General features: G+C 50.7%; 1 protein-coding gene across 2 annotated transcripts in view; it reads right to left on the reverse strand.

Moving 5' to 3' along the window:
* Positions 1 to 15,660, reverse strand: part of Nrde2 (NRDE-2, necessary for RNA interference, domain containing) — a 32,260-nt gene that overhangs the window by 3,025 nt on the left and 13,575 nt on the right. For both annotated transcript variants that reach the window (XM_048361964.1, XM_048361963.1), the window contains exons 4-11: positions 15,326 to 15,475; positions 10,631 to 11,081; positions 8,492 to 8,897; positions 7,312 to 7,445; positions 4,984 to 5,104; positions 3,607 to 3,782; positions 2,469 to 2,855; positions 572 to 1,500 (exon numbers count right to left, since the gene is read on the reverse strand). In XM_048361964.1, coding sequence (XP_048217921.1) covers positions 572 to 1,500; positions 2,469 to 2,855; positions 3,607 to 3,782; positions 4,984 to 5,104; positions 7,312 to 7,445; positions 8,492 to 8,897; positions 10,631 to 11,081; positions 15,326 to 15,475 — 2,754 coding nt within the window. The remainder of the gene's footprint in view (positions 1 to 571; positions 1,501 to 2,468; positions 2,856 to 3,606; positions 3,783 to 4,983; positions 5,105 to 7,311; positions 7,446 to 8,491; positions 8,898 to 10,630; positions 11,082 to 15,325; positions 15,476 to 15,660) is intronic.

Raw genomic sequence — 15,660 nt, forward strand, 5'->3', positions numbered from 1 at the left:
GGCGAGTGAACGACACCTCAGCGGGAGAGGCAGGAAGAAGCACGCTGCGGTACTGCAGTGAAACCCCAGCGAGGAACGCCGCCGCCCAAACCACCAGTAACCCTCGCGGGCAATATCCTCGAGTGGAAACGAACGTGTGGCTTCAAGAAGCCGGGCAATCACCGTGCACTGTCTCTGCGAGCGCTGACCTCGCCCGCACCCCGGCTTCTTCATTAGTCCACTGCACACACGAGGAACCTGCTAGAGGCCGGGCGACGGCCCAGGGCTGAGCGGCACAGGCGGCCGAGCTGAGAGCTGACTTGAGAGCCTGTGCTCAGCGCTGCTGCTCAGTGCAGCTTCTCGAGACCCCCCGAGCCTCCCGCTGCACCCCGGAAACAGCAGCCAGGTTCCCAGGATGGCTCGCCCAGGGAGACGGCACCCAGGCCTCCAGGGAGGATGGGCCTACCTTCCAAGTGCCGCGCTCATCTAGCGGTTATCTACTCCGTGACCCCCCGGAGCACGGACCCCCCCAGCACGTCCATGGCCGGGGCCCTGAGGCCTGGCGGGGGGGGGGGGGGGGGTAAGTAATTACCTCTGCACTGTCTCCGCCAGGCTCCTCCTCCGCTTCTCCGCTTCAATGGCAAACAACCAGGGCTCCAAGGGGCTGGCAGACCTGGCGACCGCGTCGAAGAACCTCCTGGTCTTGCTGGCCGCGTGGGACTGGCTTTGAGTCTGGACGTAGGACCTCCAAAGCAGCTGGTTGCCAGGATAGCGCCTCAAGGCGTCCGCGAGCGCCTCTCGAAGCCGGGCCCGCGGGTACACGCTCACCGTCATGTGGAACCGCAGCAGACTCGTGTGCATCAGGCTGACGGCCTCCAGCACGCTGCGCAAGCTCTGGGAGAGGCCGCGGTCCTCCAGGCCAGGGACCTCCCGAGAAACAGAGTCCTTCAGTTTGGCGAACACCTGCTCAGAGATCCTCACCGCTGCATCGATCCCCACGGTCAGATACTGGAAGAGCATAAAGCACCTGACCAAGCTACACAGGCAGTCCAAGGAGTCGGCGGGAGCGCCATCGGAGACACAGTTCTCCCCCAGACAGCCCTGCAGCGCATGCTCGTAAGCCTTCCGCGCTTTCAACACACGAGTGGCCAACACAGGCCCGGTATACGGCCCCGAGGGGCTGCTCTCGGTCAGCTGGGTCAGTACATGCACAGCCCGGGCCGTGGCGGCCTCTCTGGAGTCTGACGGCTGCTCCACCTCTAGCTCAGCGTAGAGCAGACTCAGCTCACACAGCTCCCGGTCCTTCAGCTCACTGCCGCCCGCCATGCTGAGCGCTGTATCGAACACTTTCCTGGCATCCTCTATGTTGCCAAGCAACCACTCCAGATGGGCATACTGCTTCCAGAGGCAAAAATTGTTCCTGTTTTCTGGCTCCTTAAGGAGATTCTTGGCTAGTTTTTTGCAGTTCTTCCCTTGTGACTTTAATCTCTTCTTGTTTTTAGTGTGCAGACACCAAATGACCTACACACACACACAGAAAAGAATGACTTTGAGTGCTCTGGAATTTCCATTCCAGAAGGCACTGTAACTTCAGGAAGCACGGGCAATGCAAAGTTGCCTGTTCTTCCTTTATTACATATCTCATAAAACACAGAGGCTCTCTCTGCTGAGAAAGAAATTGGGATTTGAAGGCTGCTATGCTCCAAATTTTCTTTCCCAAAGAGATGAGGCCACCACTCTTGACCAAAGACACTATTTTATTTTGTTTGGTCATGGGGCTTGAACTAAGAGCCTGGGTGCTGTCCTTGAGCTTTTTTCCTCAAGGCTAGCACTCTACCACTTTGAACCACAGTGCCACTTCTGGTTTTCTAGTGGTTAATTGGAGATAAGTCTCATGGACTTTCCTGCCCAGGCTGGCTTTGAACCGCGATCCTCAGATCCTAGCCTCTTGAGTTGCTAGGATCACAGGCGTGAGCCACCGGCAGGCACCCTGCTTCAAAGGCACTATGTTAGAACAACCTGGGGTATTTAACTGTAGTTAGCTGTAGAGCAGCTGGGTGTTAGGAATCAATATTACGAGAGGCCAGCAGAGGGCAGCACATCAGATGGAGACTCACTTTCCAACAGATAGTGATAAATCACAGGATAAGTAAGTAGCTTATTTTCTCTATTCTAATAAGCCCTAAATCCTCTAACCCTGCTTAAGCTTATGTTGGTTCTTAACACTAAGTGCCTGTATCATCACAGACATCTGGTAAGACGAGACTTCGCCCAGCAGGCAACTCCAGCCCCTGAGCGAGGGGCTGGCGCTGGTGCCTGCTTTCCTCCATTTCTGTGGTTCCTGGAGGGCGGGGTGGGGAAAGGGAGGGGAGCCAGGCCTGAGGTGCCGTCGGCCTGGGACACAGGGGCCAAGGGAGCCTTGCTGGATCTGGGACTGGACCTGATGTGAAAGCCAAGGCCCCCGGGTGGGAGGAGGGAAGTGGGGTTACCTTTGCCGTCTCATACTGCAGCCAGGAGAAACACAGGTGAGACTTCTGCCTCCCTGAGAACAAGGGCATCACGAGGTGGAAGACATTGCGGATGAATTCCTCGCCCTCGCGGCTGTGACCGCGGGTCCACCGACGACAGCCCAGCGGGTCCATGCGGCCCACGCAGCTGAGGCCCGAGAACGCAAAGTCGAAGGCTGTCAGGGGCTTGTCGTCATGGAGCCCGCTGTCGAAGACGCTGCTCTCGTCCATGGCCAGGTACAGGCAGGAGGCCGGCGGGACGAAGCCCGAAGGCACACCCAGGAACTGCAGGAAGGCCTCAACCAGCTGGAAGCGCAGGGCCTGGCTCGAGAGCCTGATCAGAGACTGCCCGATGTCATCGAACAGCACCTGCAACGACAGCCGAAGCCGGGACCCGCTGAATCAAGGCAGCAATACGGCACCACTGTATGCAGTATACTAGTGCACCAACATTCCAATTAAAATCCGCAAGAGAATCGAGAAGCTGAACAGCACCCTCCCCCCCCCCCCCCCAGTGCTGGAGGGGGGAGGGAAAGGGGCGGGACCTACAGGGCAGGGCCTGGCACCTCAGGGGCCACACAGAAGCTATGCTGCGGGTGTTCACATAGCATTTGTCCCCTCCGAAGCCACCAGCAGCCCCGGAAGGGGGCAGCAGGGACCCAAGCCCTGCGGGCGGGTGCCACGGTGCACGTGAAGTGCCTGGTGTCAACAGGTCGACATCTGCTGCTTCTCCAGCAGGGCTCGGCACGTGCCAGCTGCCCCGCCATGGCCTCTGCATCCTGCCCCTGGAGGCTTCCAGTCCATTCTGGTCGCTACATGTCCACAGAGCCAACAGGGCGGTGGGACAGTGGATACAAGGCAAGAATCTGGACGGGGATCCAGACCGTGGGGCCCAGATCCAGACCGTAGGCCCATAGTTACAGGAAAACGTAAGGGAATGACCTGGAAGGCCATCTCCAGAAGGGGGCCCCGGGAGCCTCCCTTCTACCCTGGGGGTCGGGAGCTACCCCAGGGGACAGAGCAAAGGAAGTGGGCGCGGGCAAGGGTAGGCCCCGAAGCCTCCTGGTGGAGAAGCAACAGGCGGGGAGCGAGGGCAGCTCCGGGCGGCGCGGGTCCGCACCTGTCTCTCGGGGTCCTCGCAGTCCTCCTCCGTTTGCTTCTTGGTCTTGTCGGGGCGCCAGGGACGCCAGTGCCTCTGGTCCCGGGAGCGCTCAGCGGCAAGCCAGATCTGCCACCGGGGCAGACTCTTATCTTTGATTTCCTGGTCATCCTCTTCCGGCTCGTCATCATCCTCATCTAGACAAGAATGGGGGGCAGGGGTGTGCCTTAGGGTGCGTCTCCAGAGATAGGGTGCCTGCCTACCAAGTGTGAGGCTCTGAGTCCAACTCTAGTATTACCCAACCCCCCTCCTCACGTATACATATATAAGGCAGGATAAAGTCCCAATTTACATTCTAGATGCTCAATGTGTCAAGATGGAGTTGAGAAATTAAAAATAAAGATGATTATCAACTCGTTTTCCTTTGATCCTGCTATTGGGAAGGGGTTATCAGATTCTTGGAACTATACTAAATTCAGTGTAAGAGTCTGTGTAATAGGTACATTGGAAAGATACACACACGGCCCTGCCTTGATAGTAAAAATCACCTTTCCACGCTGTGCTCCAGTGCGGATCCGTAAAGCACTTGGGTCATGTGGAATGAGTGTAACAAATGCTAGCTAATCTTTTTGTAACATTCCTTAAAAAGAAGGATTTTTTTTCAAAAGATTTGTCTACACATGGCCAAAAGAGCAAAAAGTATCTTAAATGCTTACTAAAAAAGAATACGAATGGGGGTGGAAGGTGGAACAAAAGCTTGCTTCTAGGGCTGGGAATATGCCCTAGTGGTAGATGTGCTTGTCTTGTCTACATGAAGCCCTGGGTTCGATTCCTCAGCACCACATACAGAAAAAGCCAGAAGCGGTGCTGTGGCTCAAGTGCTAGCCTTGAGCAAAAAGGAAGCCAGGGACAGTGCTCAGGCCCTGAGTTCAAGCTCCACAACTGGCAAGGAGAAAAAAAAAACAAAAGCTTGCTTCTACTCCGAGTACATTGATCAAAGAAAGAACAAGTCCTTCCTAGCCAGGCATCCAGTGGCTCACACCTGTAATCCTAGCTACTCAGGGGGCTGAGACCTAAGGATCCAGGTTCAAAGCCAGCCCGGGCAGGAAAGTCCATGAGACTCTTATCTCTGATAAACTACTCAGAAAAATCCGGAAATGGTTGCCAGGGCCCAAGCCCCAGGACCAGCAGAAAAAAAGAAAAGTCTGGAAGCTCAAATCTGCAGAGAGCCGGTGCTCAGGCTTGAGGGATGCTGACTGCCTCAGGCCGCCTCAGGGAAGCAACAGCCTATCCGCCATGACTTCTACTTTCATACATTTTTCACTAAGCTACTAACAAGCGGCCTTCACAGATAAACAGGAGGAAGAGGCACACGCGCCCTCGGCCGGAGAGCCTTACCTGGGGTGATGACCACCCAGCCACCCCGCTCCTGCTGGTGCATCCAAGCCCGCCAGCCCCGGGCGCCCTTCTCCCCGGCCCGGGGCTCCCCGCTGTCCCAGAAGGGCTCAAAGAACTCCACCTGTGGAGGTTTAAAAGACCAGAGTGAGGCCTACCAAGCGCAGAACTGCTGAGCACTGCGCATTAGCGCCTAACGTGGGGGCCACTGGTTTGACATGAAGACATAACACACATCCCCAAACAGCAAAAGAATGATCTAGTGCACTGGCACACCCCCCCCCCCGCCCCTGCCCTGCCCCTGTGCACGCCGGGATCTGGGCTGGACCTGGTGATGTCTAACATATCAAACACAGCGCAGGAGAAAAGATGATCTGATCTTCAGGATTAGGTTACAAGAAGCCAGGCTCGGGGGTGGTGACAGGGGCCTGCGGCTGGGCTGACAGGACTAGCTTCCTGGTCCTGACCCTGCCAGGGAGCTCACTAGGGACAAGTGACAGTGGCACTGTCCAAGCCGCAGACCTCAAGTCATTTGCTGTCGAGACCTTCTGAAGGGAAGGGAATTCAACAAGTGGAGCTTTGGTAACGATTTACTCCTAACAGTGCGGGTATTAAGAGCCTCAATACCTGCCGTGGACACAGGCGAGGAGGAGACAAGCCCCTCGGGCCCTCCTCCACCCATGGGGGTAGGGGGGCTCTGCCCTCGGGCCCTCCTCCACCTTCAGGTCATAGATCTTCGGTGTGTGGAAATCAGCTCAACGGAAATAAATAATTCCCCATGGAACGGAAGGCGAGCTCATGCTGGGCGAGCTCATGCTGAGCGAGCCCAGCGCTGGGCAGGAACGCGGTCCTGTTATCAGTTGGCAACAGGACTTGGAAAGACAGCCAGCAAGCTACTCTCACGAAAACTTTTCCAAGAAACTTCTAGAGAACAGCAGGCTCCTGACAGAGACATCATGGGGCTGAGGGCCACAGGCCTCTGCACCCTGAGCCCGGGACCAGCATGGTCCCTTGGGAGTCACCAAAGGGCGGCCTGTCACCCCCAGGAAGGGGCTGGGAAGACCACTCCCTCTCCTTAGGTTTGCTCTCACAAAAGTGATGGAAACAATGTATAAGAAGAAGAACTTCTACAAGCAATGTGGTTATTCCCCAGGAATCCAGACCAGCTGTGCCACTGCGCTGGTGGTAACCATGTCTCTCACCTACAGAGGCATGCGAAGCCTTGCTTCAAAGGTTCCTGTGCTGGCTGGGAAGGCCAGGTGCTGCTGCTATTTAACAGCAGTCCTGCGGACATCGGCCGTGAGCAGTGCCCTCCACCCCTCAGCGTAGCAGAGATCGAAGAAGGGGTTCAGTGCTCACAGTCCCAAAAAGCTAGCCAAGATCCACTTCCAGAGCACAGAGTATTCTTAAAATATAAAAGCATTCTTAAAAGTGCTTCATCTGAGGGCTTAGTAAGCACCTGTCACACCTAGATTAATGGGTACGAGTCTCTAAGGCAACTTTGTTTAGAGGTAAAATCATGAGAACGGTTTCTGCTGGCAATTCAGGAAACTACCACATGATGGAGTCCTTGGCCACGCAGAAAGACCTTCCAAGCTATTCTCCCATCTTCATCGTAGCCATCCCCCCCCCCACCCCCGTTGAGCAGAAAACTATTTCCTTCAGTGGAAAAGGGAAAGAGGCAGGTTATCCTACATGAGCAGCTCTGAGACATTTTTATTGTTCATAAAACTGCTGGAAATGTTCATCTGTCAACTAAAAGATGAGCCCACCTCCATGAGGACTGGCGTTGACAAGAACCTATAGATAACTTCTTGTGCAACTCGGGCCAAGACTGCAAGCTCATTGGATCAGCAACACAAGATCCAGACAGGGCATTCAAGAGCGACCCGAGGTTTACAGTGGCACACCACCTGCTGTCCTGACCAGTGGAGATGACCTGCATTTAAACTAGGGCCCAGGTACAAAAGTAAAGCCAGGGCTGGGAATATGGCCTAGTGGCAAAAGTACTTGCCTCCTATACATGAAGCCCTGGGTTCGATTCCCCAGCACCACATATATAGAAAAGGCCAGAAGTGGCGCTGTGACTCAAGTGGCAGAGTGCTAGCCTTGAGCAAAAAGAAGCCAGGGCCTGAGTACAAGGCCTAGGACTGGCATAACAAAAACAAAAGTAAAGCCACCGGTGAGGCTCCAGATTTAGGGGGAGGAAAGGGAGTCTTTTATCTATCCATGTGTTACCAGTTTTTCTTGGATCAGGAGAATATTTGAGATACACACACACACACACACACACACACACACACACAAGACCATGAGGGGCGAGCTTGGTACCTGTGCTTTAGTCGGCAGATCTCTTACACTGTCGGGTTTGAAGAAGGTAAAGTCAACCATGGCCTGGAACAGAGAGATGGCCTTCTCCGAGTGGCCAGCCTGCCGCAGAAAGTGGCACTGCTGCAGAAAGAGGGCTGCAAACCAGTAAACAAGAAATAATCCTGGGGGGCTGGGGATATAGCCTAGTGGCAAGAGTGCCTGCCTCGGATACACGAGGCCCTAGGTTCGATTCCCCAGCACCACATATACAGAAAACGGCCAGAAGCGGCGCTGTGGCTCAAGTGGCAGAGTGCTAGCCTTGAGCGGGAAGAAGCCAGGGACAGTGCTCAGGCCCTGAGTCCAAGGCCCAGGACTGGCCAAAAAAAAAAAAAAAAAAAAAGAAATAATCCTGGGTTGACAGCACAGAAGGACAGAGAACAGCTATTCAAATGCTAAGAGTGTCTTTTTGCAGAATTGCTTTCAACCCTACAGGATAGACATGCCCTAAGCTAAAGGGACAAACAATAGTACTGTAAGCCAAGTCTACTGTTAGGCATATTTATCTAAAACCACCACAGGATGTAAATATTAACAACAAAAACTACATAGGGTATCTAAAGGCAAGTCACCAACTCCAAGATGACATCTGCCACCAGCAATTGTCATCATCCCTCCAGTGTGCTGCAAAGTCAGTGCTCCACACTGGATTTCAGGTCACCTTAGTGGGGACGTCATGCCATTTACAGCAAATGAGGCCTTGAAACAAGAATCTCCTGTTCTTGTTTTGTTTGTTTACTGTTGGTGTTGGAAACTGAATGTAGGGCCTAAGGCATGCTACCCAACCATGACACCATTTACATCAGCTCAGGAAGCGTTTAGTATTTCTACAGAAACACAGTTCGGTCCCTAACGCCGACAGGGATAACAGGAGTTCCGCTCAAACCAGTGTGAGCTGCGCTGCGCTCGGAGCTAGGCACTGTGCGCACCAGACACACGCAACACCCACGGCACGGGCAGCCTCCTGCTCCTGCGGAGAGCGAGCTCTAGCAGGCTAAGAATTTACCCAAGCTCGCCCAAGAGAGAACAAATCCATGATTTTTAAGTATATGTATCAGTTTGATAATGTGCAGACTTTTCTAAGGTAAACCAAAATACATCCTCATTGTCTACTGAATCCGAAGGGTGTCTGGCACCTCCTTACCGAACATGGCCTCCTCCGTGCCGGGCAGCGCGGGGTGAGACAAGATGCTGCCGTCGTTAACTGCAGAGAGAGTGCTCAAGCACTTGCCATAAAGACCGTGGATTTTGGATACTGAGAAGGTGCTAAACTGGCTCTGGCAAAATACAAGATATTTTTGCCACAGAGCTGTATTGTTGGGGTGCAGGAAGATCAGTTTCTGCCACTCCTTGACCAGCACGGAGGGTTCCCAGAACTCGGCGCACAGCCTCAGTCTGGCGAGCTTCAGGTCCACGCTGCTCTGGTTGCTGTCGATGGCCCGCTCCAGGATGGCCAGCTTCTTCTCCAGGAGGAGCTTCAGCGACGCCTTCCGCTTCTCCCGCTCCCCGTCCTCCAGCGCGTACAGGCCGGGGCTCTTCATGGCCTCGTCCTCAACGACACAAACACCAAGTTACTCATGCACGAGGACGGAGTCACACAGCGGCACCCGCAATGGCTCTTCCTCCTGTCAAAACCATCTGCTGGCTGGGCGCCAGTAGCTTATACCTAACTACTTAGGAGGCTGAGATCTGAGGATCGCAGTTCAAAGCCAGCCCAGGCCAGAAGGTCTGTGAGACGCTTATTTCCAATTAACCACCAAGGAAAGGAGAGGTGGGGCTGGGGCTCTAGAGCTAGCCTTGCGCACAAAAGCTCAGGGACAGCACCCAGACCCTGAGTTCAAGTCCCAGGACAGGCACCAAAAAAAAAAAAAGAAAGAAAGAAAACAACTGTTACACAGACCCAGTGGATAAGAACTTCTCGTTTCCACAAGGCTGGGATGTAGCTCAGTGGCAAATCGCTTGCCTAGCAAGTGCAATGTCGTGGGTTCAATCCCCAGTACCAGAAAAGGAAAAACGAATAATAATAATAATAATACAGCTTAAAAAAATGGCAAGCCAAACAAAAAGTAACCTTGAAAAGCTCATTTCCTAGGGTAGTGCTCTTGCCTCTGGTATGTCTGGTCTTCATGTCACCTGACTGGCCTGTCCTTCTGCCATTTGTACTTTACATTTATGCACCAAGACTGGCATGCAAGGCCTTGAAAACAGAGGAGCCAACCTTATCTTATGAAAAATGAGGACAGAGCCACCTGTTAGAGGGACCATACAGGGAACTGCCTGACCAACCCCCTCTCACAGTTCTGTGCACTCGGCCTGTGTGGTGTGTACTTCACCAATGCCTCTCTGTCTGGGTGGGCAAGATTCTATTCCCTGGCTGGAGGGAAAAGTGCTTGCCCAGCACATAAAAGGTCCTGGGTTCCATCCCAGAAACACACACACACACACACACACACACACACACACACCAAAAAAACTCTGCTCCATTCCCACCCCATTCCCAAAGAGCACATTCTATAACACGGCATCAACAGCATTTACTACCCCAGGCTGCATTTATCCCTCCCAGTCACTCACGTACCAGGATTCCTCACTAGAAAAACTATAGTCTAACTTTTGGGGGGAGGGGGAGTACTGGGACTTGGGGAGCCTCACACACTCTCACTTGGCTTTTTCACTCATGGCTGGTGCTCTATCGCTTGAGCTAGACCTCTACTTCTCTAATATCCTTTATATGTAGGTCCAAACTTCCTTGTAGAAGCTCAAGAAGTGTTTCAGGACCGGGCACGGTAGCTCACTCCTATAGTCCCAGCTACCTGGGAAGCTGAGATCAGAAGAACAATGATTTGAGGCCAGCTTAGGCAAAAGGTCTCTGAGACTCCATCACAATGAATCCCTGGACATGGTGGTGTGGGGCTGTCATCCCAGCTATGAGGAAAGCAAGAACAGAAGGACCACAGTCCAAGCCGCCCCAGGAAGAAAGCCAAGATCCTATTCAAAATAGAAGAAAAACAAAAAACGGCTGGGGGAATGGCTCAAGTGGTAGAGCACCTGCCTAGCAAGAATCAGGCCCTGAGTGGAAACCCAGTGCCACCAAAATAAATCAATAAACGTGTGCCACATTCCTATAATCCCAGGTAGGAGGGGAGGCGGGAGGGTTCAAATTTCAAAGCCAGCCTAGGCAATTCAATGAGACCCTATCTCAAAACAAAACAAGGAAAGGCTGGGTTCAATCCACAGCCCCACCAAAAACAACGCTGCAGAGTACATGAGATGTGACACTTACCTGGAAAGCCACGAACGCCAGCCACAGCTCAGTATCGTGAGGATTCTCCCGGACTCTCCTGTTAAAGTCCTCCACCTTGGCCTTGAGAACCGCACTCTCTCTGTCTACTTGTGAGTCTGGCTGTTTCGCTTCTTGCTCGGGGGGACCAAGTCCTTGCAACCACTGCGAGGTTGACTTATCATAAATCCCCAGAGGATTCAACCAGCTTGTAACAGGTGCAGCCACTTCCTCCGAGTCCTTCACTGGGATGAACAAGACGGGCTCTGAAGAGGGAAGTTCAGTGTTACAGCTCACCGCCACGCCATCGGCGTGCAGAAGTCCCACGTTCTTCTTCGTGAAGTAGCGTTCCGGGACTCTGTGCGAGTGCTTCTTTGAGGCCGAAGCCCCTTCCCAAGATATACACTGCTTCTTAGGGTTAAGGCCCAGACAGGAGTCTCCTTTCCTCTTGTACCTTGTAGGAAAAGAAAAAATAACAGAGGGCGAATGTGTCATTACCTGTAGAGAGCGAGGGCTCATTGGCGCTGAGCTCTCCTCACCCATGTTCACGTGCATGCGCAGGCGCATGCGCACACGTCCACGTTCACCTTCCCGTCCGTTTCTGCTCAGAGCCAAAGCAGGTCAGCAAAGAGCTCCCCTCTGCCGGCTTCGCTTCCTCTGACACCTGCCTTTATTCACAGCTCCGTGGATTTTAAACCATGCCTCTCTTCTAGATCTTAATACTTGTGTTTTCCTGGGTCTTCAGAGTGACAAGTACTGTCCAATACATGCCACTGCAGCCACACGTGACAGGCAAGGCAGAGAAGTATTATTCTCCTCTTGCACTGCTCCTAACGAAGCACAATGACTCCGGGCCGAGGTCCTCTGTCCCGCTTTCCCATCCCCGCCCTGCGTCTCTACTTAACAAGGTAACCTAGACTGTTAACTCTGACCTTGTCTACCGCTCCTTTTCTTAATCTCAAAAGTGTGTCAAGTGCAATTTCATTCAGATGTTTCTACTCTGGAGGAAGAGAAGCGGAGTCCTAAAATGCTCTTATGGACTATGCAGGTGTGCCCGTAGTTACCCACACACGACTACCGAGTATCTGCACAGGCTAAGGAGAAGAACTGTGCACTTTCCAGGATGCAGGTAAGCAAACAATCTAATTAAAAACTGGGTAAAAGTTTACTAAGTGGGGTTTTGTATGGTGTACAGCTCAACTCTAAGTTAGGAACAGGTGCTTGGCAACTGGCTTTGTTTTCTATGTTGAATTCTAGTCTCTATAAAGGCAAACTTAGAGGTCAAGAACCTTTCCAAAGAGTTGGCGTGGAAGCAAGCCTGAGGCAGTCTTGAGGATGGTACCTGCCTTACTGCTGTGCTTTCTTTACATGTCAGAAAGCCAGGTGCAGGACTCCAACAGTAATTATTAAATGTATTTTTCAAAAGATGTAAATGGGGCTGGGAATATGGCTTAGTGGTAGAGTGCTTGCCTCGCATATATGAAGCCCTGGGTTCGATTCCTCAGCATCACATATATATAGAAAAAGCCAGAAGTGGTGCTGTGGCTCAAGTGGTAGAGTGCTAGCCTTGAGCAAGAAGAAGCCAGGGACAGTGCTCAGACCCTGAGTCTAAGCCCCAGGACTGGCAAAAAAAAAAAAAAAAGTAAATATTTTACCTAAAGCAAAAAGAAAAACAAGTGTTTATTATGATACAGAGAACCTCAGATACCCTAAAATAAAGGAAAGGGTGCACTGGCAATAGAAAAATGGAGTGAAATAGCAGAAGATCATCAGGTAAGAGTGAAAGCATTGCCTTGACACTTGGCATTGCTATTAGGGCCATCAAATTTCTCCTTTCCATTTCTTGAATGATCTTAGAAACGCTTTCAATTGCATTTTTCATGGCTTTGCAGTACTGGGGAAGGAACTGGGGGCCCTGTGCATGCCAAGCAAGCTGCACTGTGAGCCCTGGAATGGGTTTTTAAGTGGTTGTTTGAGGATCTAAGAGAGTACTTAACAAAAGCACTCAGAGATGTTTCCTACAGGAAATGTCTACTTCAGCCAATTCTCACATTACAGTCTGTTTTAATATTGTTCCCAATTAGTGATTATTGTTCCCAATTAGTGAGGTTCAAGCCTTAATAGTGAGCTGCTGATTTCTAAGAGTGGAGTCTATTGACTTTATTTTGTAAGGCAAGATACTTCAACAACCAAGTATCTTCTAACTTTCACTAGTTTATGAATGTTTGGGCTGAAGTATCTCAGAATGAACATCTTTCATGTTTGGAGTAAGTGAATGCTTTCAAATTTAAAACTGCTTATTTGATTTTTTTCAAGAGCTATAACAATTGTAATGCTTAGAAGAAACCATTTACAAACATTCAGTGAGGGTACACTTGCGGTTTTTAAATTGCACTTTTACCCTGAAGGTTGGATTCATGTAGTTTACATTTTGTAGTAAAACGTTACTCAGGTGTCTACAGGACTTGCAACCCAGATAGTGATTCTTATTTGAATGTGTCTTCTGTGACAGGTTTCAAGAATGTTCTATCAATTATTTTTTTAAGTAGAATATTAGTGGTAATATATAGGAGGCGAGCACATGAATGTAAATATCATCCAACTTTTGCCACATATTTGGACTTTTGCATAATGCAGTGCTGTGTGAGGAGAAAAGGGCCAGGCAGAGCTGCCTCCAATGGTCCAAATCCCAGAAGGCTCTGCTTCCCCCCACTGCCTCTTAGCGTCTCCGCTGTCAACAGATGGCTCTCTGCTTGTTGTGGCCCTCCACCATTGCTCTAGGGCAGAGAATTTCCCTTTGGGAAAGTACTTTCTTACAAACTGTCCCTCACCCCCTGTCATGGTATTAACATGGTGAACGGTAATTTTATGAGACATATGGACTGGATTGAGAAGTGCCTGGGGAATGACTGAAGCCATCCCTGGGCTGCTAAGAACATCCTGAAAGGACTAGAGCTAAGGGGGAAGGATGCGGGCCGCAGCATCCTACAGGCCGGGGAGCAAGATGAAATGGAAGCTAGCTAGCACAGGCACAGGCGTCCATTTGTGTGGTCACACAAAATGGCTGAGCTTTTGGACCTGAAGAGTCATAGGAGCATTTTCCATAGCAAATTAGATGAAAATGCTAAGGAGAAAAAAATAATTGACACAAAAGGGGAAAAAAAATCCATCTTTGCAGTTTGGACTAAGAAAGTGCTTTCTAGGAACTAGGGAAGGGAAAGGGAATATCAAAATGGAGAGACAAAGGATAAAAGACAAACCAATGCAACAGCAATACTTACATAACTATATTCTGTAAACCAACTGTACAACTCATTGCGGGGGATGGGAAGGGGGGAAGGCAGGGGAAAAATGAGGGAGGAGGTAACAAGTTGGATAAGAAATATATGCACTGCCTTACATATGAAACTGTAACCCCTCTGTACATCACTTTGACAATAAAGAAATAGAGAAAGTGCTTTCTAATTACTCTTTCTATGGCCTGTGCTATTCATTAGCAAAACCTCAAGAGCAATTCTTGATAGTAACTCCTTACAAGTGCACACCAAGTTCTAGTTCTCTACAAACATCTCTGGTACTTGCGGGCAAGGCAGGGCAAGAACTCTAATAACCAAACAGCAAGTGAAGGACGGGAGGCCGACACAGGCCGGCGCGCTGCCGGCCCTCACACAGGCTCACACAGCAGAAGCGGGGGGCCACGTGCACACCACCTGCCTGCTGCCTGTTTCATCGCTTCCTGGGTGCCCACCGGCTGTGGGGGCTCCCTGAGGTGGCATACAAAACCTTATACAGCTTCAGAGAATTAAAATAATCCAAAAATGACTGCGGTGAGCTCATCATCAAGGACATTTTAGCAGGAATTGTCTATATGTTTTAAAAAAATCAGGAAGAGAAATATGATTCTAATCTGGAGGTGTGGCAAAGCAATGAAAACTGAAATTTAATTTAAAGGGTATTAGCCTATAAAGGATAACAATCTCCAAGATCTCCTCTTCTTCCCCATAATGCTCTGATTTTCATTATCTATAAACTGGAAATAGAGATTGTATATTGTTCTTCAGTTCCTGAGTTTCCTAGAAAATGTAAGTGCTTGAAAGATTTTATTAAGTACACACTGCTGCTGCTTTGAGACTGAGTGTCAACTGTAAGGTTGGCCCCAGGCTGGCCCCGACTTACTATTCTACTTCCTCAGCCTTCCAAGAAGTAGGATTACAGGCATGAGCCACCTCTTCTGGCTTACTCAAATATTTTTGATTGACAGATTACAGGGGAAAAGTTCAAACTCATTACTGAAGCAAATACCACCCACCACCTATTTTTATGATCATCTGGTGGTATATGCTAGAAATAATCTGAAAAAGACATTATCATGTCATTTTTTAAATGGCATGTGTAGGGGGGGAAGGATAAATAAAAAGGCCTTTGCTACTGTTTAAAATGGCAGATAGTTAAGCCCAAAGAGTTTCTAGGTGCTCTGTTACAATAAGTTACTTTTATGCTTATTCACCAGGCCCTGAGCAATGCCCCAGGGGTAAAGCAAGTCGGTCTGACTTGATCTCAAGACCTAAGCCTAAGTACTATAGTAAATAGGACATGTGTGCCTTAGCAGCAATGGCTGACACCCAACAGAACCTATGAGGGAGAGAGAGGCAGGCAGGCAGGCTGAGAGAGAACACAGAAGGGGAAACCGCTGGATACCTTGCTATATCCCCTCGGTAGAGACTTTTATACTCCCAGTTTGCAGGATCAGGCTTCTTATCCACACGGAAGGTTTCTCCTGTCAGAGCCTCGACGTCTTCCAGCCATACACAGTGAGGGCTGGCACCAACAGCTGCAGTATTTCCTTGGCTGTGGACAAAGCAAAAGGGACAGGTGACTCTCCAGTAACATTCCTGCACAGCCCCAAACAGGAAGGCGAAGCCTTTCTAAGCACACGTGGCATCAGACACACGTAAGTGCAGAAAACCACAGGGGCCAGGGATGAGGGGACAAAGCAAAGCAGAACCTGTCACCCGTACCAATGAACGGGGCCA

Source organism: Perognathus longimembris, chromosome 14 (genome assembly GCF_023159225.1).
Source record: "Perognathus longimembris pacificus isolate PPM17 chromosome 14, ASM2315922v1, whole genome shotgun sequence".
NCBI lineage: Eukaryota > Metazoa > Chordata > Mammalia > Rodentia > Heteromyidae > Perognathus > Perognathus longimembris.